Here is a 25,601-nt window from a genome sequence, read left to right on the forward strand (position 1 = left end):
AACATGGCGGACAGGCACGGGGCGGGGCCGGCGCACCACGTGATCCCGGCACCGCCCGCCGCCCAGAGGCCACGGCCCCGGGATGGGAGCTCGCTCAGCCCCGAGCTGCGGGAACGGCGGGAACGGGGGCACCAGCGGGCACCACGGGAACAGCGGGCAACGGGAACAGGGGCACCAGTGGGCACCAGTGGGCACCACGGGAACAGCGGGCAACGGGAACAGGGGCAACGGGAACAGGGGCACCAGTGGGCACCACGGGAACAGTGGGCAACGGGAACAGGGGCACCAGTGGGCACCACGGGAACAGCGGGCAACGGGAACAGGGGCACCAGTGGGCACCACGGGAACAGCGGGCAACGGGAACAGCGGGCAACGGGAACAGGGGCACCAGTGGGCACCACGGGAACAGCGGGCAACGGGGGCACCAGTGGGCACCACGGGAACAGCGGGCAACGGGAACAGGGGCACCAGTGGGCACCACGGGAACAGCGGGCAACGGGAACAGGGGCAACGGGAACAGGGGCACCAGTGGGCACCACGGGAACAGCGGGCAACGGGAACAGGGGCACCAGTGGGCACCACGGGAACAGCGGGCAACGGGAACAGGGGCAACGGGAACAGGGGCACCAGTGGGCACCACGGGAACAGTGGGCAACGGGAACAGGGGCACCAGTGGGCACCACGGGAACAGCGGGCAACGGGGGCACCAGTGGGCACCACGGGAATCACAGGAACAGGGAGAACAGCGGGCACCGGGCATCACAGGAACAGCGGGAACAGGGGCAACAGCGGGCACCGGGCACCACGGGAACAGCGGGCAACGCGAACGGCTGTGCCCCCAGCCAGGACAGGGCACAGAAAGCCCTATCGAGGCCATACCTTTCACTGATCACTATCGTGCGCTGTCTGAGAGCGTTCCACTGGAAAAGATACTTTTATTTCCACTTTTACTTACTCTAGAATGCCCTGCATTATTAAGCCTGAAAATGCCTTTATCAAGTATTTGCCGGTCAGTTATTTATCAAAGGCAGTAGTCTCATTGTGCTCCACTCTAAGGGCCCAGGTATGCAAACTCACAGTTGTAAGGCAGCTTCACTTTTTAAGTAGAAACATTTAAAACTGTGCTTGTGTCAATGCAGAAATTCATCAAAATACAAAGCACGTTATTTAAAAAAGTAGCCAGGCACTTTTTTTTTCTGTAGTAACTCAGAATAACACCAACTTGACTGTTTAAATAAGATCACAGGGAAAAAAGCTAAAGGAAATAGTGATAAGAGTCTTTTCTGTGCTCTTACAACCTCCCCACAAGGGCAAAATATAATTAAAATGAAGAAAACAAATTAAAGAGGTTCCCACATCATCAAGAGGGAAAGGTGATGACAGACATAAGTACACCCATTTGCTCAAGCAGTCATCACATGCTTCTGATCATAAGGCAGATGCAATCAGACTGGAATTGCTACTTGTAGAGTTGTCTTGTTTGGATCAGACATCAACATGGCCCAAGGAATGGAAAACAAGATCTCAATATCATCAAAAGCAGATGTCTCCTACTGACAGGAACAGGATTGTTAAGAGGCAGGCCATGCTAGAGGCAAATTTGATGATACCAGATCCATTTTTATCTAACAAATCTAGACTTGGAAAATTCTTAAGCATTTTTTTCCTGGAATCTGCTTTCATCCAGTTCTAGAATAAAACACAAGTGCTGGAAAGGTAGGAAAGTGGATTTTACATTATGGTAATGCTAGGGTATGTAAGTTCTGATCAGTTATGGCATTATTTTATGATTTATAAAGAAGAAAAAGCTGCATTTAAGAAGTGGAGGAAATAATTACTTTGAACTTAATACCTTTTGGGGAGAAGCTATCATGTTTTTGTTTTGAAACAACACTGGTTTTTGTTTTGAAACACATTGGATACATGTGAGGAAATTTAAAATTACAGGATAGTTTGGCTTGGAAGGGACCTTTAAACATCATCTAGTCCAATCACCCTGCAATGAGCAGGGACATCTTCAACTAGATAGATTGCTCAGAGCCCTGCCACCATCAGTCTGGGCAACCTGTTACATGTTTCATCACTCTTGTGAAAAAACGTATTCCTAGCCTGAATGCAGTCAGTCTGTCCAGTCTGGATCTATGCTCCTTTCTCATCCTACTGGAACAGGCCCTGTTAAAAAGTCTGTCCCCATCTTTCATATAAGCTCCTTTTTAGGTCCTGGAAGGCTTCAATGAGGTTTTCACAGTCTTCTCCAGGCTGAACCACCCTAGCTGTCTCATTCTTTCCCCATAGGAGAGGTGCTCCAGCCCTCTGATCATCTTGGTGGCCTCCTGTGGACCTGCTCCAACAGGTCGATGTCCTTCCTGTGCTGGACACCCCAAAGCTGGATGCAGCGCTGCAGGTGGTGTCTCATGACAGCGAAGTAGAGGAACAGAATCACCTCCCTCAACCTGCTGCCCATGCTGCTTTTGATTCTTTCTGGGTTGCAAGTTCACATTGCTGGCTCATATCCAGCCTCTGATCCACCAGCACCCCCGAGTCCTTCTCCTCAGGGCTGTTCTCAATCCATTCAACTCCCAGCCTGTATTGACAGCAGGTGTTGCACTGACCCAGGTGCAGCATCTTGCACTTGGCCTCATTGATCCTCATGAGGATCCACTTGGACAGCTTGTCCAGGTACCTCGAAATTTATTCAAGTTCTATTTAGAAACAAAATTCTTGAATTTCTCAGATAAGATGTATTTTTATTTCTTTAACATGGGAACATATAAGAAAATAAAAAAGAACTATGGTGTAACCATGGCTACTATGCTTATGATTTCATAGGCATAATGGAGCATCATAGGGTTACTCTCATGGTTAATACACATGTATGAGTGCTTGAGGATCAGGAACTGAAGGCCGTTTTCTGTGTCCACTGTTACATACTGTTTATGTAACAAACCCAACAGTGCTACAGAACAATACAAATTTAGAACAAATAATGTCACTGAGGGCTGGTCACATGAAGTACACCTGCCAGTTCTGAGGTCAGACAGAAGAACATGCCCAGCTAGGATGCAGTTTGAAACACGTGCACCAAAACCACTCCCATTTAAATTCTGCAGACAGGCAGGAAGGGTCCCAGTGGTGGCTGCTGTGGGGCTGCCCCCACCCAAGGCTGCTGCCTGACCATCCCAGTGGAGGGCAGCAGGGCTGGGGCAGTGCTGCTGGGGGCAGCTGCTTCACATTCCCACTGCCAGCAATAGCCCCATTTCAGCTCAGACACTGTACAAGCCTGGTGATCCCGTTCCTGCACCCCACCTTATGCACCAATCTCCATCCGACAGCACCTCCCCAGACTTGCCTGCTTCTCACTGGAGTTTTGGCAGGTTATTGTCACTGGACCTGCCTTGCTCTTGTTTGGGTGCTGCTGGACAGTGACCCTTTTAACTGAAGCCACTGTCCCTGCATGCCTTGACACCCACCATCCACTCCTGGCTTGCCTCCCCCTGCACAGTAACCCACCCTTGCTGCTCCATCACACGCGCCTTCATCTGAAAGCTGACTTTGCACCTTAAGGATTTTGTTCACAGAGGTGTATTCATGAAGTGGTGTTGTTATGTCACATCCGAGTGAACAGCACAAGAAACATCCAATGGCAAATAATGGGCAACTTTTTTTGTGTGTGTGTAGGGGAAGGTCTGTATCAGCAAAGCTCTCTTTTAATAGGAGTTTGTGAATAATACTTTTTACCATCTGTAGCTGGCAAGGAGACATGTTCCATCCTGGCAAGTGAGGACATGGCCTCAGTAAAACATGACTTTGTCACCTCTTGGCTGAATTACAGCAGCACAAAATGAGGGGATATGAAGTCATCTGCCTTCATGGCTCTGTTAATACCAGAATGCAACAAGCCAGCTCCCAAGCAATCCAAGAAATTATCAAAGTACTCTTGTTTCTTTCCTTATCTTCCAGGCAGTCAGTGAATTGGGCCATTACATCCTGAAGATTCCCTGAAGGACTGTAATTCGACATATTTGCTCCTTAACCACAGCCTGTTACCAGCTAACTTTCTTTCTTGGCACAAAAAACCTGTTTTTTGTTTAAAGAGTTGCAGTTCCTTGCTTTAGTAGCAAACATACATAGCACAACAGACAGAAACGAATACACTTTAAATGAAAAATAAACAGCACAAATTTACTTTTGGTTTTGAAAAGAAGAAAGAGTTATAAACAACAAATGGCAGCTGAGTACCACCCTAAAAAGTGCACAGTAAGAGGGGCATGACGGAGATAGAAAAGGCACTCAACAGAACAGAAGGAAGTGGATCTGGCAGTGGATCTCTAGGAACCAGAAGTTTTGTTACTGGTGTTAAGGGAACAACATTGAGTACAATTAATAGAGCACTTCAGATATAGAATAGTATCTTTGTTTTTACATTGAAAATTGTGTGAAATTCATTGTTAATTTAGCTCTCATCTTCTTAAGATATGTATCACAAGTTCTGCAGCTACAGGCTGCTTGATCTTTGAGTGCAATTGATGTTTAAGGCCTTATTGCTGCTGTTAAATCACAGGATTCAAGAAGCAGTTGAATTTATAGAATCTCTGGAAAACCCTGTGGAGACAAATACAGACTTTAGCCTTGTTCAGCTTACATTTCTCCTGTGTTTGTGGGGATCACCTCTAATGTCACGGTCCTTGTAGGAGTAGTGCCTGGACATGCTAAACATCATACCCAAATGAATTGCCTCTGCTTAAAAAAGAGGTATTTTTCTCACCTGGAATGAACTGAAAAAAAAAAAAAAAAATACTTCAACAATATAAAAGAATCTCACTTTTCAAAGCATTTCTTTTGTTTCTGGACTCTATACTTCCTGTACTTCAGTGATCTACACCTTCCTGCTGCTGTACACACTATGTAGTTGCAAGTTAGCTGAGACAAAGCATATAAACTTAGCCAAATATTTTAATCCTGCACAGTTACATATTAGTGATGGGCAATTCAAAAGAAAATGATGTTACATATTATGTCACAAATGTAGTCAGTGTTACACATACAAATTTTACCCTTGAAATATATTCTGTCAAAAACACCCTCCATGCCTTTTTACATTTCCCTTTGCCAAGATAAAACTTGGATGAGCTCTACATTACTGGAATGGCTTCAAAACGAACTGCAGGCAGAAATTATTTATAAGTTGTTCACAGCTAAAATAACATCTTCTGCTACATGGTGTTCTGACACAGCACAGTGCTGGCATAAAGCTCTCCTCAACAGGACCATGACCTTCAAAATGACTGCACACAATCCTGTGCTTACTGTCATCCACTAACACAGGAGTGTTTGCTTTCCTGTAGTTTCATTGAAAGCTAACAATAATACTGTACACAAAAGTCCTCCCACTTAAGCAGGACTACTTGTAAGCATCAATTCCAGCACACAAGTAAGGGCTGGGAAGGAAGGCCAGACAGCAACTCCTTGGTTACACAGTTGAACATCGGGGGTCTGGTCTAAAGCTTTAATGTGATTTTACATCAGTGCAATTCCCCTAAAACACACTTTTTTACATGATAAAAATCTAAGTAATGCCGCTGAAAGTTAACTGTTAACACTTCACAGAATGGAAAGATTTTTCTTCTTTTTTTCAGTAGAACAGGTTAAGTGTCTCTTTGCAACATCAGGTCACATGTAATTTTCCCTATATACAGATAAAGGCCTGTCTTTCAGTCCTGGCTGGCTTTTAGTTCAGCTATTTTCTCATCTCATGCCCCCAACTCCTTTCTCTGAGAGGTCATGCAGCTCAGCCCAGAGGAGCTGACCAGCCTCAGCTGTGTCATAGTCAGATGGGTGCACAACTGTCCTCAATTCCTCCAGCAAATACTCCGCAGGTTTCTCTGCTCTGCTGATACATTTTAACATTGAAGTGCAAAATGCCTGTTGTGCATTCGTAAGAGATACAGGTCTCTCACAGTGAGAAGAATTAAAAAAAATTTTTTTAAAATAAATACTTCTTGTAAAAAATCAACGAGAATCCTGTTGACTCTGGGACAAAAATATGTATAAAAACTTCTGCTATTGGATTTCCTTCTATTCATTGTTTGTGGGTAACCAGCACTATACAAAAGCATTAATTTTCTCAGTTCAGAACAGATGTCCCAGTTCCAGAGATGATATTCACTCAGAAAGTTATTAACTCCTATTAATTTTATTAAATAAACATAAATCAAATAATATATTTACATCATTTTCTGAAACAATCCATTATCTGATCCTGCATTAATTTCTTTGCAGTAGCAGGCCATACCATCTTATATTATAAATCTGGCCTGCATACTGATAGATTGTCACAAGTCCTGTTTTCCTTCCAGGAGCTAAAATAAAACTAAAGCAGAATGTAATTCTTGCTTTAATTTGCTAGCTGCTTTCTCCCCCTTTAATGCTCTTTTTGTTTCTTTTTCCCTGTTAGAAATCACCTCTCAAACCAACTTAATAATCTAACACTTGCTTGCAAAAAGTGATTTAATTAAGGAGTGAATCCATGCTGAACATTCTGCAATGCACACAAGTATGTGAACTGCAGGTTTGGAAACAGTTTGTTTACTGTAAATTAAATTTATGTTCTGTGAAAGAACTCCTCCTGAAGATAAAAAAAAAATTCCAAGTATCTAGTCCCTTCAGGAATAAACTGCAGCACTTAGAATATTTTTAATGGATTAACTAGCAAATATTCCACTCAGATACAGTGTAACCATTTTTTCCTCTTTACCATTTTATTTCTTTGCCTATTTAGATTACTTAAAAACACTTAAGATTCATTCAAGTCATCTTTAAAAATACAATAGCAGTTTTTTTAAAAACTGATTTTGAGGTTTTTAGTGGCAGCACCCACATAATATCAGTGCAGAATTTAAAATTACAGAGTTTCAACAGAGGTACGTTCTCATACACGTTTCCAAACTCCTTATTAAAGAGAGATAGCATTACAAACAAATCCATCTGCTGTGATACCACTGCTCTCCACATTCATTACAAATAACGTAAGTCAACATTTGTTCATCTGGATTTGTGTTTCGCACCCAAGCTGGAAGAAAGAGAGTTCCTCTGGCAATCATAGTTACAGTGCAATCAAATTTTTCACAGCGTCTGCACTTTATTTTATTTGTCTGTGTGCCATTAATAACCTGCGGAAGCTGATGTTCCTGAACAGATGATTTTGTGTACAGAGCCCTGAGCTGTTTCAGTTCATCACTGGCCATTTCCATCACTGTCATCTCAGCAAAAGCCTTTGGGCTCAAAGTCCCTGAAAAAAGGTTATGTTTTAAGTGGCAACTTTTAGGGTTCTTAAGGTTAGAGATTTTACTTCTAATGCAATTTTTGTACTTTTTATCATTTTTAGCATGAAGAGCAAAAATATGTTCTTCAATATCTTTAGCTAACTCTAGCCATTTAACAGTTTCTTCTTCATCTTTGGCAGAACCAATCAAAGCTTTATAAAGAAGATCCACACATTTACACCTCAGAGCTCTCATTGGATGCTGCTGCAGACTTGCTTCGCTAACAACAGATTTAGAATCTTCATGAACAGTGTGTTGTTCCTCAAAAGAAGAATGCTGATTCATACTGCCTTCTGCATTGTTACATACTGCATTTTTAACAGTTTGTGATGGGACCAAAATGTTGGAAGTAGTACCATCTAATGTCTCCTGCTGACATGGTCCTTCAGACAGCAACTGCTCTCTAGGAACTACACCAAGATGCTCCATTTCCTCTTTCACATACACAGAAACAGACTTTTTAAGTTGCATTGATTGAGCAGAGTTATTCTTGTAAAGTGTTTTCCATCTTGATAATAACTGCTTTGCTTTCTTTTTCAACCCTCCTGAAGGGCAGCTCTTGAGTACTCTGTATACAGCCTTGGTAACATCTGTCCCCTGAAGATATTCTACAGTCATGTCAACATCTTCCAGTTCTTTAAGATGATCCTCAATATCTTGCAAATTGTTCTCAGACAGCAGTTTTTCAATATTGTGGGTTCTGCGCACAATATTTTCCAGGTCAGACATTTTTAAACCTGAAAACAAAAGAAAGATCATCACCTTTCCTGCAGTTATGACATTAATTCATCTTCCGTATATTCACAGAAGGTCTTCTTTTCATTTTATGCTATTTTACTCTGTTTTATTTGTATATATCACTGAGTTTGCCACCATTTTCTTGAAATGGTGTACAGAAGCCTGAAACACCATCCTGGTTCATACATGACCCTCAACTTTTCACTTGCTGTACAAGACATCATGCTGCATCTCTTTCAAAAGTTTCTCCTTAGAGCTATCAGAGATGCAAGTCAGAGTAGTGACTTTTACCTGAGGTCCTATTGCTGCCCTTTCTCTCACTAGCTCTGGCATCATACTACAGATGGATTATCAAGACGGGGCAGCTCAAAACCAGTGACACTGGCAAAACACTTTCAAAACACTGACATCTACAAATTTTGAAAATTCTTAAAGATTAAAGACAGATCCCTCTGTATTTTCTTGCAGCTGTAGCATTATTAAAGCATGCTCCCATATACTCTGACGCATAAAGGAAAATCAAAGGGGGTCTTCAGAATCTCATGGTTTCAGTAGTATTTCCTTTTGATTCCTTTTCATCAAGTCCTTTGATCAAAAAATGCTCAGTGCATTGTTACTGCCAATTTACATGCAAAAAAATGTTTATACTCCTACCATTATTTTTCTGCTGAAAAGGAGAATTAAATGTTCTGCAGTTAGTCTTAGTTTACGCACAAAATCAGTGTTTTGTCTGAAATTGCCTACATCCTGATTCTACTCCAGAAAAACTCATCTGCCTGACAGAGACAAGGCTAGCTACACACATCCATATGGGAAAGGAATCACAAGCAGGTTTCTTGCAGCATCACTGCTTCCACGATGAAAACTCCTGAGAACAGGGGCAGAGGAGGGACAAGAGATACAGCTGTATAATTTTCACACTCTGTTGTTTCTATGACCACCACCAGCTAACTTGTCTTTTGCAGGACAGAAACAAGTTCCAACTTTAGGTAGGACCTCAGAGTTCCACAAAAGAAAAAGGCAGAGAGGGTAAGACTTTTTTCTATAGAAACAGAACCAACCCACCCCGCACAGTGAACGTTCTCAGCATTCCCTTAAACTGTATTTAAACACTCCTGTCTTTCGTTTTGAAGTCCTACAAAACCTCAATAATGGCAATTACAGAAACTGATTTTATTACTCAAGAAGTTTCAAAATCAGAGAACCAGGATGCAGTTTTCACATACTTAAGTTGAACCCTATGCATCATCATACTAAAAAGCCCATGTAAGTGCATCTACTCCTCTGTTCTGCTACAGGAACACACGGAGGCTGTGAACAAAAAGAAGTGTTTTGTAATGTAGGAGAGCCCTCACAAAGCAAGAACAGTTCCCTGTCTCCAGAATACCAAGAAGGTGACATTAGAAAATTATTATCTGCTGATTTACTGTTTTTCATGCAATCCAGGGCAGAGTTGGTGACAGTTATATGTTAAGCCAGTATGATTGCCCTATGCCTTATAATCAGTTGTGCTTCTTCCAGATCTTGTGTCTATGTATGCGTTGTATTATGCTCACACACTGTAAGACTTATCTAAAGGCAAGATGACTTCATGAACTCTCAGTATTTAGCATATAGGACTATGGACACACAAAGAAATTATCACACACAAACTACTCTGCTGATAATTTGTCAGTGCATATACTTCTACCCTGTGGCAAAGGTGAGGTATTTTGATATTTCATGGAGGACTATGCTTCATAGGAAGTTTCCTCTCTAATATTGCAGGGTGAGGATCTGTATGTAAGAAATCCACATGCAAGATCCATATGCTGAGTCTGTGGGTATCACCTGCTTCATGGTAGTGGTCCTTGCTCATCATTATCTACTTGATCCTACACAGCCCCCCAGCATGGCAAGGTTCTACCTTAGGACTCTTACACTATGGCAATAAATTTCATTATCAGAAATTTTAAATTTTCTTAGTCATGTGCTGACTTTTCAAGTTCATGCAACATTAAATTCAAGTTTGTAAATGTTTCAGCAGCAGCTAAATAAACAAACTGAAAACACAAATATGGACATCAAATTATAGGCAACTATTTTAAAATAATTTGGAAATTAAACCACCTAAGAGACTCCTCACACTTAAGTCAAAACAATCACTTCTAAGGAAATGCTTGTTTCAAAATGTACAACTTCTAGCAAAGACGTATGACTGACTCCCTTCAAATGTAATATGCAAAGTTAAGTAAAAGTAACAGAAAAAGGAATTAAATATTTTAATGGAGAGGGATATTCACTGGTAGTTGGGAGAAGCATAAGAAACAGCAGAAAAAAAACACAGAATAAAGGTATTATTATTTATATTATATTATATTATATTATATTATATTATATTATATTATATTATATTATATTATATTATATTATATTATAATCAGTGACATCCGAGAGGTTTCTGCAGCGAAATATTCTAGGAATGGTCCTGGCTTTGTTGTGCGTACCTAGTTGGCAAAAAGTTTTAAAATCCTTCAAGATGAAAAGCAATATATACTTCTGAAATATTACACTAACTCCTCAAGCATAAATTTCATCTTGATTTCCAAATTAAAAGGAAGTGTGATGAAAACAATAAAAAGTTGTTTGTACATTTGTTGCCCTATAAATCATGTAATGACCAAATTTATCACCAAGGTTGACACCATTGTTTTATGCAAACAGAAATTAAACAGAGATTCCTGAACTTAAAAGGAACATATAAAGTAATCCAACGGTTCGTTTTACTACCATGGTTTCTTTCAAAGAATGAAGCAAAGCTCATTAACTAATACTGGGAAAAGTGCACTGCATTTCATATCAAGTCTGAATATCAAGCACCCTTTCTAATCAAGGCACAACATGATTGTGTCAGACAACTGTAGAAAACATGTTTTTCGCATTCTTATAAGAAGAAACTTGAAATTACCGACGCAGTTGTAATACTGCAGTCTTTTCTAGCCGAAGTTCACTGGGAACCCAAGTATAGTAAGCCTGAGTTCTTCCCTGCTCAGACTCCTGTTCTTTGAACTCTGTTGTTTCTGTTATAAATCAGACAGAACGTAAGTTGGGAGAAGCCCCAAAACCTTTTGAAGAGAATACAAGTGTGTCACAGAAACCAAGCTGCAATTCCAAATGGAAAATTATTCTACCACTTGAGGGAGCTGTGGCATAGCAAACCCATGGAATCTTTTGAAATGTGCATGAGTAACTCCAGCCTCCGTGAAGAAAAAAGAAAAAACAATTACCCTGTGACCTTTAGGAGACTTCACATTTTTATGGTATGTATTTGCCTAATTTTGGCAGATAAACCTTGTAGAGTCCATCGATGTTGGGATACAGACAGAAGGGAAAGGGTGCATCCCTTATCCAGCTATTGTTTGTATATTGCTCTTTCTTTCTTTAACTTGGAATTTGACCGCTTTTCTACCTGATTTAATGTAATTTGACAAATGCTGCTGAGCAAGTACTTATAAAACTAACTGAATCGAACTCAGTCAGCACTGTTCTGCTGTGTTCCTAATGCCAAGAGACAAGAAATCCCAGAAAGACTAGGGTTTTTTCTTAAGTTATGAAATGAATCATGCATCTTTGTTAAGGTAGAGCTGTAACAAAAAGAACAAACAAATGGTAACGTCACAATTTTGTGCAGTAAAAAACAAACATCCTCATCCCTCCCACAACGGCATAAGGCATTTCAGTTTAGCAATGACAGAATCACAGAATGGTTTGGGCTGGAAAGGACCTGGTTCCAACCCCCCTGCAATGGGCAGGGATGCCATTTACTAGACAAGGATGCTCAGAGCCACATCCAACCGGGCCTTGGACACTCCCAAGGATTGGGCAGCCACAATTTCTCTGGGCACTCTGTTCTAGTGCCTCACCACCCTCTGTGTAAAGAATTTCTTCCTAACATCTAATCTAAATCTGCCCTCTTTCAATCTAAAACCATTGACATTTGGTCTGTCACTATCTGCCCATATAAAAAGTCACAACAGAAGGTCACAATAAGGCCTCCCCAAAGCCTCCTCTTCTCCAGGCTGACCAACTCCAGCTCTCTCAGCCCATCTTCATAGGAGAGGTGCTCCAGCCCTCTGACCATCTTTGTGGTCCTGCTTTGGATCTGCTCTAACAAGTCCATGTTTTTCTGGTGCTGAGGATCCCAGAGCTGGATGCAGCACTCCAGGTGGGGTCTCATGAGGGCAAAGTAGAACCCTCCCTCCCTCGACCTGCTGGCTACGCTGCTTTTGATGCAGCCCAGGGTGCCATGGGCCTTCTGGGCCATGAGTGCACACTGTTGGCTCATGTCCAGCTTCTCATCCATAAGAACCCCCAAGTCCTTCTCTGCAGGGCTGCTCTCAATGACGACTTCTCCCAGTCTGTGCTCATGTCTGGGACTACTCTGACTCAGGTGCAGCACCTTGCACTTGGACTTGTTGAATATCATGAGGTGCTTGTGGAAAAACAACTATGGATTTACAACATGAGATGATACAGGGGAAGTTTTATTCATCCATAGAACTGCCATTAAAAGGAATAACCCTAAAAATTACCTGCAAAGTGTAGGAGATGGAGAAGTTGTACAATTTGATACAGTACAAGGGGCCCACTTCTCAAGTTTGTCCAGGGCCCCCTGGATGGCATCCTGTCCTGCTGTTGTGTTATCTGCAAACTTGCTGAGGGTGCACCAATCCCACTGCCCATGTCACTGATGAAGGGCACCAGTCCCATGAGAGTCCTGAGGAACACCACTCATCACTGGCCTCCACCTGGACATAGAGACCCTGACCACAACTCCCTGGCTCCATCTATCCATCCTTATCCACTAAATAAGAATGAGTCCATCCATCAAGTCTGTATCTCTCCAATCCAGAGATAAGGATGTCATGTGGGACCATAACAAAGGCCTCACACAAGTCCAGCTGACATTGGTCAGTCTTCCCTTGTCAACCCTTGTTGTCACTCCATCCTAGAAGGCCACCAAGCTGATCAGGCATGACTTGCCATTAGTGAAGGCATGCTGGCTACCTTGAATTACCTTCCTGTCTTTTATGTGTGTTAGCACATCTTCTAGGAGGCTCTCCCTAGGCACAGAGGTGAGGCTCACCAGTCTGTAGTTCTCTGTATCTTTCTTTCTCCCCTTTTTTAAAATGGAAGTGATGTTTCCTTTTTTCCAGTCACCAGGGACTTCAACTAACCGCCATGACTTTCCAAGTATGCATGAGACCATCTGTTTGAGTTCCAAATGTACACTGAAGGTTACAAGGATCATATTTACAATGAGACTCTGGAATGCTGTGCTGATGAAGCACTTTCTTGCCAAATCGTTACGAGCTCTCACTCTGACTGCATGGTATAATGAGTCACTTGTGTGTACAAGAATAAATGATGACAATCAATAAAAAACTTGTAAGCCAGTTTGCTTCCAAAAAAAAAAAAAAAGATCAGGCTACCTCAGGTTTAAAATATAGCCATCCTGTAATAATGCCAAGTTGAGTAAGAACATTTTTAAACAGTAAAATGACTAAGAGAAAACCAACAAACAAAAAAAATCCCCACAGCCTGAGACACTTGCTGTTAAATGCAAATTCAGCCCCCAGGAAAAACACTGCCCTCTCCAAAAGTATTTGAGGTAAATGCTTTGTCTTGGCTTTACACCTTACCTTGTGCAAAGCCATAGCCCATTTTGTCTTAATGCTGAATGCATCCAAGCAAGTGTGTATGAATGTCTTGGAAGGCTGAACACCAGTCTTCTTCTTCCTCATCCCAACCTTCAATATAGGTGAGCTTTTCTACAAGAAATTCTATGTAACTGGAAAAAACCCAGACTACAGCCCAGACAAGGATCAGAAGTCAAGTACTCTAAATAGTGTGTGCTGCTTTCAGCTGGGGTAGAGTTAATTTCCTTCGCAGTGGCTGGTATGGGGCTGTGTTCTGGACTTATGCACAGAGTTGATAATATAGAAATGTTTTTGTTATTGCTGAGCGTGGCCTACAGAGAGCCAAGGCCTTTTCTGCCTTTCCTACTGCCACGATGGTGAGGAAGTTGGGGGTGCATGGGAGATTGGGAGGAGATGCAGCTAGGACAGGTGGCCCCAACTGACCAGTGGGATATTCCAGACCATCTGACATCATGCTCAGTATATAAAGTGGGGGAAGAAGGACAAGGTGGGGACATTTGGAGTGATTGAGTTTGTTTTCCCAAGTCACTGTTACACAAGGTGGGGCCCTGCTGTCCTGGAGATGGCTGAACCCCTGCCGGCCTGTGGGACACAGTGAATGAATTTCTGGTTTTGGTTTGCTTATGTGGGTGGGTTTTACTTTTCCTATTAAACTGTGTTTATCTCAACCCATGAGTTTTCTGGTTTTTATCCTTCCAGTTCTCTCCCCAGACCTGCTGGTGGGGCCACGGCTCCAGTGAAAGGCTCCATGAGGCTTGGCTGCTGGCTGGGGTGAAACCATGATACAGTGGAATAAATTTTCTGCAAATGTTGTGTTAAAAAATGTTAATGCTATAGCAGAGATGGTGCCTAGCATAATCCTGGAAACACCAACTTACTCTGGGCAACCTAAATCCCATATAAACTATAAAAATTACCAAATGCTATTTTAAACTCAAGAGCCTAATCAGAAATCAGAGAATTCTCACAGCCAGCCTCCAACTCCAAAAACATTTCTCCATCCTATCTACCGTGGGAGAGCAGATATCAACGATGTCACCAAGAAACCTTTTACTGGAGCTTTTATTTCATCTTGGTAAAAAGCAGAGCTCTTCCTGCCTCTCCACAGAACTGCCTCCCACACTGAAAAAATTCAGAATTAGGCAAAGTTCATCTTCAAAGAATAGCCACATGAATAAAGCTAAGTTAATACAATGAGAATTGAGGCAATACAACGGTGTAATTTCCAGCTGTCCATGACCACTGACACCTCACTGACCAAGAGTCACCTCTCACTCACAGATCCAGAAGCAGTGAAGTACACAGCACTATGGAGAAGTAGCTTTGTTCTGCATCTTTTACATCAGCGACTGCTTGAACTACAGCACTTTCAACTAATCTGGAGCCATAGTGTCTCGACCTTGTGTTTCTCTCAGTGAAATCATTCTCCCACAGCTTTCTTCCCAAATTAGGGAGTTTGAAGAGGAGAGGTGGCAGTGTATCACATTCATGTGAAGATGCACCGAGTATCCTCTTCTACAAGGCCAATTTTTAATCCTTATTTGGAGTTCCTTCTCCTAGACTCCGCATTTTTAATTAAAATAGAATTCTTATATTCTTAAAAAAAAAAAGAAAAAAGATAAAACAATCAATAGAGTACATAATGAAATTCTCAAGCTTCAGGGATCAACCTCAATGCAGAGCTCTCAGCACATTTTTCTAATAAGATCAAACATGCATAGATTTAATGAGATAGGAAAAGCTGTTGTCCTTAGCAGACAAGCTGCTTAGCCACTGGCTTCATTTGACATCAGTATGTAAGCCAGAGCTCATGAAAATGTTCAAGATATTACAGCTACACCAGACGAATTAAACCCTGACTTGTTCCATGGCAAAAACTAAATGAGAAAATACTTTAGAAATTGAATAGCTACAGCTGTTTTGAGTTCTAGGATGCTCAGCTGATGTTAGAGAGGATACACATCCCAGCAGAGACATTACGTTGCTAATGGCTCCTTTTAATAACTTCATTTACAGTTAAACTGATTCGCACTGGAAGATATTTTAGCTTTTCCTATATCCTGTCTTCCTTAATCACATGAATTTTTCTACTAAATGAAGTAAGTTAACTACTTGAAACACAAAAAATGTTAAAAGTAATTACTCCACTGACATGAAATCTCTATTTCTATTGATATTGTTGACCTTGTTAATAAAATAATTTTAAGGAGTTTAAAAAATTACAAAATTTACTTTTAACAAGTTACAGATTACAAGTGTCAAGTGGAGATATTAGCTAATCTCTTCCACAATAGGACAGCTATACAGACTCACAATACATTATAATACATTGTGATTCAATGGGGCAATAATGAAATGTATATATAGTTCTGAGAGATTTGTCATCAACAGTTTCATTTGTAATTATGTATAAATAACGTGGGCTTTAACTTCCTTTAAAATTTGCACCATTTCACATAAAGAAACACTTGTGTGGTTTCTCTAATCTACAACCAGGTTATTTTTCAGTATTAACTAACTTTATTCTAAAATCCATTTCCTAGTTTCAGCACAAGGTCACAGAAACGTTCCATGGGGCTCTCTGGTTTTTCAAATCTTCATGACAAAGCCTTGTCAAAGCTGCCAGAGGAATCCCTTTTCTCTCAGCCACTTTCCACTACTTGTCAGCATGAGGTACTAGCTGGGGCTTCAAGCAGGTCAAAAGTCAGGCTTTTGACACACAGGGCACATTTTCTAAACACGAACTCCCATTTTGGCCCCAAGTGACAAATACACAGGGAAAGAAGTGTGTTGAATGAAATTTAAGCCAATGACTCAGACATGACTTAATGCTATCTAGCTATGGTAGAGACACAGATTGTGACATGTATTTTGCACTAACTAAGCTGAGCTGCTACAGTAAAGTTTATCATGGGATTCAGACCTTTTAGTGCGGCTGCACACAATTTTTCACAAATCATACAATAATTTTTGTGATTATACATTAACAGAGTCTCCTGAAAGCTAAAGAGTACAGTTTACCATCTGCATAAAAATCCAAGCTTGTTAGAAATACATCTGGCATTTTCCCAACGTATCTCCATCATGAAGAGCAAAACTTAAGCTAAGCCAAGCAGAAAATGCTATTATCACTCCTTTAACATCACCTGCTTCAGTACTGAGCCAAAACTTCAGTGGGTGAAAAAGACCTTTTTGCACTTTGTGGAATTAGTTTTTCATTTCCTAACATTAGTGTTTTTCTAACAGTAACAGATTTTATAACAAAAAAGAATTCTTCTTAAATCTGACAGACAACATGAACATTTCACTATTTTCCCACAGCAAGAGGATGCTATAAACATTCTGCCTCACTCAAGAAAAATACCTGGCGATAGAAATATGATCTAAGCAGATTCGTGTCATCATTTATTATTTAACTACTTTTACTCAATATAGTTTAGTCTCCTAAACTGTTCATCTCGATGGATACAGATGTTCATATTCGTATTTCCAATCACTTCAGACAGCAAACCAGCCAAACAATTTCAGGAAGGCTGTGACATCTCCAAGTAGAAGCTAGTTTCTTCAACATACATTAACCGTATTGCCTTATACAGGTAACAGTGTCAGTTCATGAAATGTTTGGGTGCTCTCTCAACACCACTGGGATTGTATCACTCAGCTGCTCTGCTCCCTCTACTCAATGTCTGGGCACAAGAAGCATTCGTAACATCGCCCTCCAAACGCTGGGAAATCATAATTCAAAATTCCCTGTACACTGAGATTGGCTTATACACTATAATGCTCTTAGAAGTAAAAAAAAAAAAATGGAAACTGTTCTGCATTTCTTTTAAAGCTGTAAGGCTCTAGTCTTCCCATCTTTCCACTGCAGACAAAATGATTAGGAGTTTATACCTTTTTGAAAAGGAAAGGTTACACTATTGTGCACAGCATGGCTCCAGCAGCCAATACTTGAAAAAAAATTCAGACTTTTACACATTCTATTATAACTACAAAAAGACTGAAAATTCTTTCCCTATAAAGATGTTACTTTTCATGTCCATTCTTGGCATTACAGCTTTCCTCCACTATTTTGTAATTTCGTCTTAAATTTCTTGTTCATTTACTCAAGTGTAATTAACACTTTTTAAACCTACTGGAAGGAAGAACATGTTGTGAGGTGCAGGTTTAACATTCACCTTTAAGTAATAGAGTTCATCAAACTTTTCTTGTGTGTCCCTCTATTTTTCAGTCTCCATAAATACTGTTTATATCCTCTTGCAGATGTACTGATTTGAAACCTGGACAACCTCAATCGAAACAAAGCTTTCCTAAAGTGGATCACACTTCCTTCTTTCAGTGAGCTTTGTATTGGCACAAACGTCCAACAAAACAGACTGTCTTGAAGACAGAAGCCTAAATCAGTAAGTAAAAATGTACTTAAGACATATCCATCCAAAGTACATTTGTTTACTTAATACTTTACAAAGAAAATATGAATCATTTTGGAGAGAAATAAGCAATTCTTTCTCTTGAATACATTTCCTTGAGAAAATAGCTTTGAAGATTATTCTTATTCATATCGAACTAGCAAAAACTTCAATTCTAGCACACTACAAGCAAAGATAAATGTTTAGTTTGCAATGTCTTTTTATGGAAAATTGTGCTGACAAATTCATATAAAAATGGAACGCATAAGTAATAAAAACATGCTTTATGAACTTCTGCAAGCTTTTAATCATTTGTCAAATGAACACTGTCTTTGCATTGCTTTAACATTCATTTTTTCAGTTAAGTCTTGGCTCTATACTATTTCTATTTGTCATTGCCAGGGCCATACTTAGATATCACTTTATTGTTGTTTCACAGGTTTTCCACTGAAAAATTATAGAATTTTTTTCCTTTAAAAATAAATCCCTTGCATGCAGGAGAGTATATATGCTCCTGAAAAGGCCATCCATCCTGAATGGATAAAGAGTATGACTTAAAGAAATGGTATTTGTAAAATATTATTAGTGTCTGCTAAAATTCCTTATGCTAAAACATGAACACTTAAAAGTGAAAGTAAATAATTTCTTAATACTCGAGAATCTTGATCAAAGACACATGATGTAATGGTTCAAATAAAGGATGAAATACACTTGAAATTAAATGGATTTTTATATATTTATTAAAATAACACTACATTTAAAAGCATGAACTCTAACTCCTTTCTGTATTTGTGCCAACACGTGCATTATTTCAAGACATCAATGCTGCAGAGAGACCAATATAACAAATACATAAAGAATTCCCATTAATAGTACCATCACAGATATCCCTCCTGCAGTTTCCAAGGTCAGCCTCTTCTGTGAGTGGAATTACAGCCACTTTCGATATGAATCAGAAGGGGAGTTACAGCAGCTGGGAGCAGCAGTCCAGCCGTGTGTATTTGGAAGAAGCTGACATTCGCTTGGCGTGGAAGCCAGGCACGGGTGACAGCTTGTCTGGCCGAGGTTCGGGGTCAGGCTCACGATACCAGCGGCTGGGCATCACCACTGGAACCTCCAGCTCAGACACCAGCCCACGAAACTTGGGAGAGATCAGCCTGCAAATCTGCCTGCAGCCGCCCCCAGGAAACGTGTAGGCCAGTGCACTCTGTAAATGTGATCCAGAATGCCACGGGCACGCTAATTCTGCGGGTTTTTTCTCCCAATCCTTCATTAAAACTTCACAGAATCTCAGTATCAATTAGGTCAGAAAAGTCCTCTGAGATCATCGAGTCCAACCTATGACCGAACATCACCCTGTCCAACCAGACCATCGCACGTCCAGTCTTTCCTTAAACACCTCCCAAAACGGTGACTCCACCACCTCCTTGGGCAATCCATTCCAGCATCTTACCACCCTGTCTGGGAAGAAATTCTTCCTAATGTCCAGCCTAAACCTGCCCTGGCACCTCACACCGTTCCTGCTACACATCCCCGGACCCGTCTAGCTTAAGTTTGACCCACTGCTGTCCTGCTCAGAGGCGAAATGCCACCGCGCCTCAGACCCCTGGCACAGCCCGGACAGGAGAAGCAGGCACGGCCCTACCTGCCAACCCCCTCCCCCCCCCCCCCCGCTTCTCAGGGCGCTGTTCTCCGTTCCCCTCGGTCCCGAGGGCCAGCCGGGCCTGGCACGGCGCTGAAGGGCAAACCGGGGCTGGGGAGCAGCTGGGCGGTTCGTGCCTCCTGCGACCACCCCCCGGCCTCACCGCCAGCGCCAAGGCAAGGGCAGCAGCTCCCTGGGCACCACCAAGGCGGGGAAGCCACACTCCTGCTGCCCCCAGGGGAACAAAACGCTGCTCCCGCACGTCCCGTACCCCGGCATCCGGGCCGGCGCCCTCACCTCCGCAGCGGGGCCCGACATGGCGCCTCCCGCCCGCTTCCTGCTCCGGCGCCATCTCCGCGCGGCTGCGGCGCGGGCGGCTGCGCGCTGGCCCCGGTGCTGCCGGAGCGCTGGCGGACGCCGGGCTTGGGCAGCTCTGCGGTTGGCGCGGGGTGTTCCCGGAAAAAGAAACCACGTCCCGATGTAATAAAAATAGTGTGGTCAGCAGGACCAGAGAGGCGATTCTTCCCCTGTTCTCGGCACACTGAGGCCACACCTGTGGCCTCACTTCTGGGCGCCTCACTCCAGGGAGGACACTGAGATGCTGGAACGTGTCCAGAGAAAGGCAGAGGAGCTGGGGAAGGGTCTGGAGCATATGGCCTGTGAGGAGCGGCCGAGGGAGTGGAGTTGTTTAGCCTGGAGAAGAGGAGGCTTAGGGGTGACCTTATCACTCTCTACAACCACCTGACAGGAGAGTGTAGCCAGTTGTGGGTCGGCCTCCTTCTCCCACTCAACTAGTGTCAGTGAATCAGGGGGATGGGGAGCAGAAGAATTCGTTTGTCAGGAGCAATGCATCTAGCTTGGTCAGCATACCAGAGCAGGAAGAAAAAGATAAGAGACTGCTGATAAGACCAGCGGTGTTGGGGAAGATGAAACAGGAAAGCCTTATAAATATGATTGCCTGACAAAAGATTTTGGGAATATGAAAACTGTAAGCGACATCGAAATGAAAGCCACCTTTGAGATATAAAGTCTTAGTTACTGAACAACTAGAAAACAATGGTATAGCTGGCTGAAGGTAATCCCCTCTTGATTAGACAATACCCTCTGCTTGCAGACAGGTCCAAGGGTCAGAGCAGACCCTACTAGCTCAGCAGAAGGGGTCCAAGGAGTAGTTTTTAGGAGTTAAAATGTAACACTCTATGGTAATGTAATAACTCTTATAGGCTGTATGTAAATGCTATAGGATTTGTACCTTGTATTAGATTGGCTAGGTGATGAATATGTATGAGTTTGTTAGGAAACTTAATGACTATGGAACTTGTAACCCGATAAATACCGAGCTGAATGCAGCTGTCGGCACGCATGATTTTGGAGGAGCGATCCCCCGTGCGTCCCAGCGCTGGAATAAAGCATACCTACTTTACTACTTATTCAGTAGTGGAGTTCTTTCCACTTTTCATCAGGATGAGAGGACATAGCCTCAAGCTGTGCCAGGAGAGGTTTAAGTTGGACATCAGGAAGAATTTCTCCACTGAAAGAGTGATTAGATACTGGAATGGGCTGCCCAAGGAGGTGGTGGAGTCACTGTCCCTGGGGCTGTTTTAGGAAAGACTGGACATGGCACTCAGCGCCATGGTCTGGTTGACAGGGTGGTGTTGGGTCAGGGATTGGACTTGATGATCTCAGAGGTCTTTTCCAACCTAACTCACCCTGTGATTCTGCTGTCGGATGACCATGGCAGGTGTATTCACTGTGGGCTCCTGTGCTGTTGCGGGCCTGCCGTAAGGTGAAAGCACTCTGGAGCGGGCAGCAGCCATGGAAGTAACTTGCTCTCCCATGCAGCCTCAGGTGTGAGGGCACAGTTTCCACTGAGGCTGCCGGCTGTTTTGGGCTGGCATGGATCTGGCACATGATGTGGCTGTGGGGCAAAAGGGACACCTTGATGGTGCCCCGCGGGTCCTGTGTGGGGCATGGCCTTACTTCAGTGTTCATCTCTGTGGTTGAGGGAGCCCCACCATGCTCCTCTCAGCCCTGGAATGAATGAAAAATAGATGATATTCATGTGAGTTTAACCTCAGTCATGATATAGTCCTTCTCAAGCAAACAAAGCTTGAAAAGGCAGTGTGACATGCAAGGTAAATGAGTATTAGACCTAAGGCTAACAGAACAAAAAAAAACCCCATTGTAAAACTTCTTGTTTTCAACATGGTACTGCGTTACTTTTGGTATAACCAACTAGTCTTTTGGAAGATAAATGGAGTATTTGTATACACAAATAAAATAATTATAAAATTTCACAGGGTTATAGCTTTTGGACATGATGAAGTGTGCTAGACATATCAGATTATGCAGTTAAACATCTAAAAGTTTATGTAGTTTAGTCAAAGCAAAGGTATTTTTCATTGCCTTTGTTGCACTGCTTTCCTCTTTCATATATATTTTACATAGGTGTTCAAATTTATTTTTTAAGAGATAATACTTCTAGGATTTTGGCTCTATAGCAAATCTACAGATGATGCTGGGATTTATACTCAGATATAGTAAAAAGCTGGTATGATTTTTTTAACACATATTTTTGGTTTTATTTACTTATGAGGTCTGCGTTGCCCTTTGCTCTCGGTAGTATGATTTTGCCTACCTGAAGGTGCCAAATATGTTTTGGCAAGAATATCACGTACTGCAGACCACTTTTTCCTTATTTTGATATAATGAACATTACCATTACTAATCACACAGGGAAAAAAAGCCTTGCATTCTTGTATAGGATGTAAAAAAACCCTAGATAAGCAATTTATTAAATTATTGTAGTGAACCAGTTGATCAATGCTCATCACTGAGTGATCTCAAACCTTTCCTTGCTAATGCTGCAGTGGTTGCTTTATAGACTGATTGCTTATGGTGCTCAATTCCTAACTCACTATGTGTTTGTGCCAAACTCATGAATTCATCAGTGATTGAACATGTGATGCAATGGTTAGCCCTGACTAGCTGAAGGCCACAGTTGAAATCAGGCTTCCTTCTTGCCTTGTCTTTGTGTCTCACACAGCAAAAAAGTGTGGGAGACTACCTATGCCAAAGAGTTTTATGAAACAAGAGATGAAGAATGACTGTCCAGAAATGGCACAGTAACATATGAGTAGAGCAGGATCAGAACCTTCCAGGTCCAAATGTGGCATGTCATCCAGTGGCCTATGTTACATATTTTGAAGTATTTCTGCAGCATACATATGTCAGGAACTCAGCAGCAGCTCTTGTTGCCAGAGTTCACAGTTTAGTTTCCGTTTGGAGCTCCATCGCGACACTCCAAGGCTTTAAATGCCAGTTTTCTTTAATCTTTCTCTACCTGTGTGATTGTGAGAACAGTACATACAGGATTCCTTATATTCTCAACAGAAAGTGCCTTGCCTCCTACAGAAGCAGAGAGCTCCCTTGGCAGGAAAGCAAAAAAGGAGCCTGGCTTGTTCCTTGTGATTAGCCCTCCTTAGAGAAGGGATCAAAACTGAGGATGCCCCTCCTGCAGACTGGTTTCTCACTCAAAAGACTGCTTGGGCATCTCCATTAAATTGTCTTTGATTTAATGAATAAGGGATCATTATTCCAATTTCCCACTTATAGAACAGATGCAATAATGCTTTCTCAATTACCTCTGAAGTAAAGCAAATCAAAACAAAAATTATACATTCATTAAATTAATACATATATGGGTATGTGTGTAATGATATATGTGTCCATCTTTGTATGGTTTTCCAGGATAATATTAGTGCTACTCTAACAGTGACAACTTCCTTGAAACTTCAGTATTGGCTGTGATGAGTAGTTGCATTTCTAGAAACATAGGCTTCTATTCAACAAAGTGAGATATTCTGCCAGCTGGGAAAGTATTAAGTATCCAGAGAACTATTTGGTAAAATGCTTTTCAATGTCCATCATAAGGTTCCTGTAGAGAATAGTATATGCTTCAAATAAGCTTCTGTAATTTATTTTTTTTCTGAAACAATGGTTCTATTTAAAGAAAAAAAAAAACAAAAAACAAATGCATGGATATTATTTACTAATAATTTTTAAAATATTTTTATTTTTAAAGTTATGTCCTATCTTAATGTTATAACAGGACCTATGACATTCATTTCATGGTCCACTACTGTAATTCTTTCTGGAGAGTTTTCTTCAGTTTAAGGTTTTCTTTTTTTAAAGAAAACATCCTGTCAATAAGTCTGAATTTATATTGATTTTAGAGTTCCCAGAAAAAAAGCCAAAATCTAGAAGTGTGATTCTATTCATAAAAAGGCTCCTTACCTTTCTACTAGCAAGTGAGGGAAAAAAATAACATAATATGAACACCATGAAGCAAAGCATTATGATTGAATAAAATTAAATTAAATAGGGGCCAAAGAGTTTTAAACAGTTATCTCCCTCCATCCTTAATGATATGTAGAAGGGAATCTTATATAAATGTCATATCCATAGACTCTGAAAATCCAAGAATTGGGCCATATTTAGGGACTCAAACAGATTTAATTTCATGAGAGTACCTTCCATCACAGCATTTGAAGTGTGTTGATTCCCACAAAGAATGACTTCTTGGGTGGCTGTTCATTTCAAGAGTCACTTTCACATTTTTAGGCTCTGATCCAGTTCTGAGAGGGAGGTGGATGAGGCCCTGGATTTCCATAGGCTGGCATTGAACTGATGCTGCTTATGTGTGATGAGATAAAACCTCCAGCACCAAGCAGCGGACAAGCTTGGCAGTAACGCTGCTCAGTTCTCCTGATATGGCTGCCCATGCTGTTTATTTCCATGTCCTGAGATTCCTGTGCATTTTCTGTAACACTGGAATGTGCTGAATTTAGGATTATGAGGATGATGCACATAAAGTTAACTGGGTAGTGTTAATGAGAGATATTTCCCATGTATTTCCTGGCTCTTTCTCCTGGCAGGAGTTCCAGTACATAGTGGGGGTATCATACCTCCTGAAAGACCTGAAATTGAATTGCCAGGAGGATTATGAAGAAATTCTGCCAGAGTCACTGGAGGGTAATGAAGCCATCTGAGTAACTTGATTAGTTAAGCACTGAAGAGTACTTCACTTGAGGGAAATTGAGATAAACAGCTGTCTCTCTCTATGTCTCCTTTTCTGTTATGCATAGGCAGTGAACCAGTCAGGTGTTGGTGAGCCAAATATTAATTTGTTGTGGCAGTCCTGGGGTTGTTTACATACACACAGTACTCTTGAAATAGTTACTAGATGTTAAAGAAAGCTCTCAAACTGTGATGACAATGATGTGACTCCATCGACTCTCCTCCTGAAGGAACCAGCAAGTAGATCAACTACAAACTATTCCTGTGTTCCATCACTACATGACTTGGTAGAGAGCAATGCCAGTACAGGAAACATGGGAAAAATATATAGGAACTGGATCTGGACAGGGGACATTTACACACTTGATGTGCTTTTTTCTGTTTTTTTCAGTGCAAGTGAGTTTCAAAAGAAAATGCAGTCATTCTCGGATCATTTCCCTTAGAGGTATTAGCTAATTTGGAGCCACTGACTATATAGACATAAAGAAGGTTATTTACTCCTATTCCATTACTTGTGGTGACCCACAATTAATTTTCATATCCCATTTGCTTGCACAGTCACTCAGTATCACAAGATTCTTTGCAGCCACCTTTCAGTTTAACTCTCTTGAACCATAAAGGCAAACATTATTATCTTGCTATTCACACCTTCACATACATTTTCAATAATGCACGTACTTGGGACAGTCTACAAGTGCCCCCTTGGCTCTAC

General features: G+C 41.6%; 2 protein-coding genes across 3 annotated transcripts; one reads left to right on the top strand and one right to left on the bottom strand.

The window, feature by feature from the left end:
• Positions 1 to 3: 3 nt before the first annotated feature.
• LOC138104303 (collagen, type I, alpha 1b-like) lies at positions 4 to 4,054 on the top strand. Its single transcript, XM_069003415.1, has 2 exons — positions 4 to 1,063; positions 2,296 to 4,054. The coding sequence occupies exon 1, from the start codon at positions 4 to 6 to the stop codon at positions 958 to 960; it is 957 nt and encodes a 318-aa protein (XP_068859516.1). The 3' UTR covers positions 961 to 1,063; positions 2,296 to 4,054.
• An 881-nt stretch (positions 4,055 to 4,935) lies between these two features.
• Positions 4,936 to 20,237, bottom strand: TCEANC (transcription elongation factor A N-terminal and central domain containing). 2 transcript variants are annotated; one of them, XM_069003364.1, is made up of 2 exons: positions 20,108 to 20,237; positions 4,936 to 8,059 (listed from the first exon to the last, which is right to left on the bottom strand). In XM_069003364.1, exons 1-2 carry the CDS (start codon positions 20,160 to 20,162, stop codon positions 6,969 to 6,971), a joined length of 1,146 nt encoding a protein of 381 aa, XP_068859465.1. In that variant the 5' UTR covers positions 20,163 to 20,237; the 3' UTR covers positions 4,936 to 6,968. The 2 variants fall into 2 exon arrangements, with proteins under 2 accessions (XP_068859465.1, XP_068859474.1); XM_069003373.1 differs by having other exon boundaries at positions 20,082 to 20,164.
• Between the last annotated feature and the right edge of the window lie 5,364 nt (positions 20,238 to 25,601).

The sequence above is a fragment of the Aphelocoma coerulescens genome, chromosome 1 (assembly GCF_041296385.1).
Source record: "Aphelocoma coerulescens isolate FSJ_1873_10779 chromosome 1, UR_Acoe_1.0, whole genome shotgun sequence".
Classification (NCBI taxonomy): Eukaryota; Metazoa; Chordata; class Aves; order Passeriformes; family Corvidae; genus Aphelocoma; species Aphelocoma coerulescens.

Coding starts and splice junctions, on each gene's coding strand:
- LOC138104303 (XM_069003415.1), top strand. CDS start 4: ATGGCGGACAGGCACGGGGCGGGGCCGGCGCACCACGTGATCCCGGCA.
- TCEANC (XM_069003364.1), bottom strand. CDS start 20,162: ATGGCGCCGGAGCAGGAAGCGGGCGGGAGGCGCCATGTCGGGCCCCGC. Junction 8,060..20,107: donor TGTCGGGCCCCGCTGCGGAG/GTGAGGGCGCCG, acceptor TTTTGTTTTCAG/GTTTAAAAATGTCTGACCTG.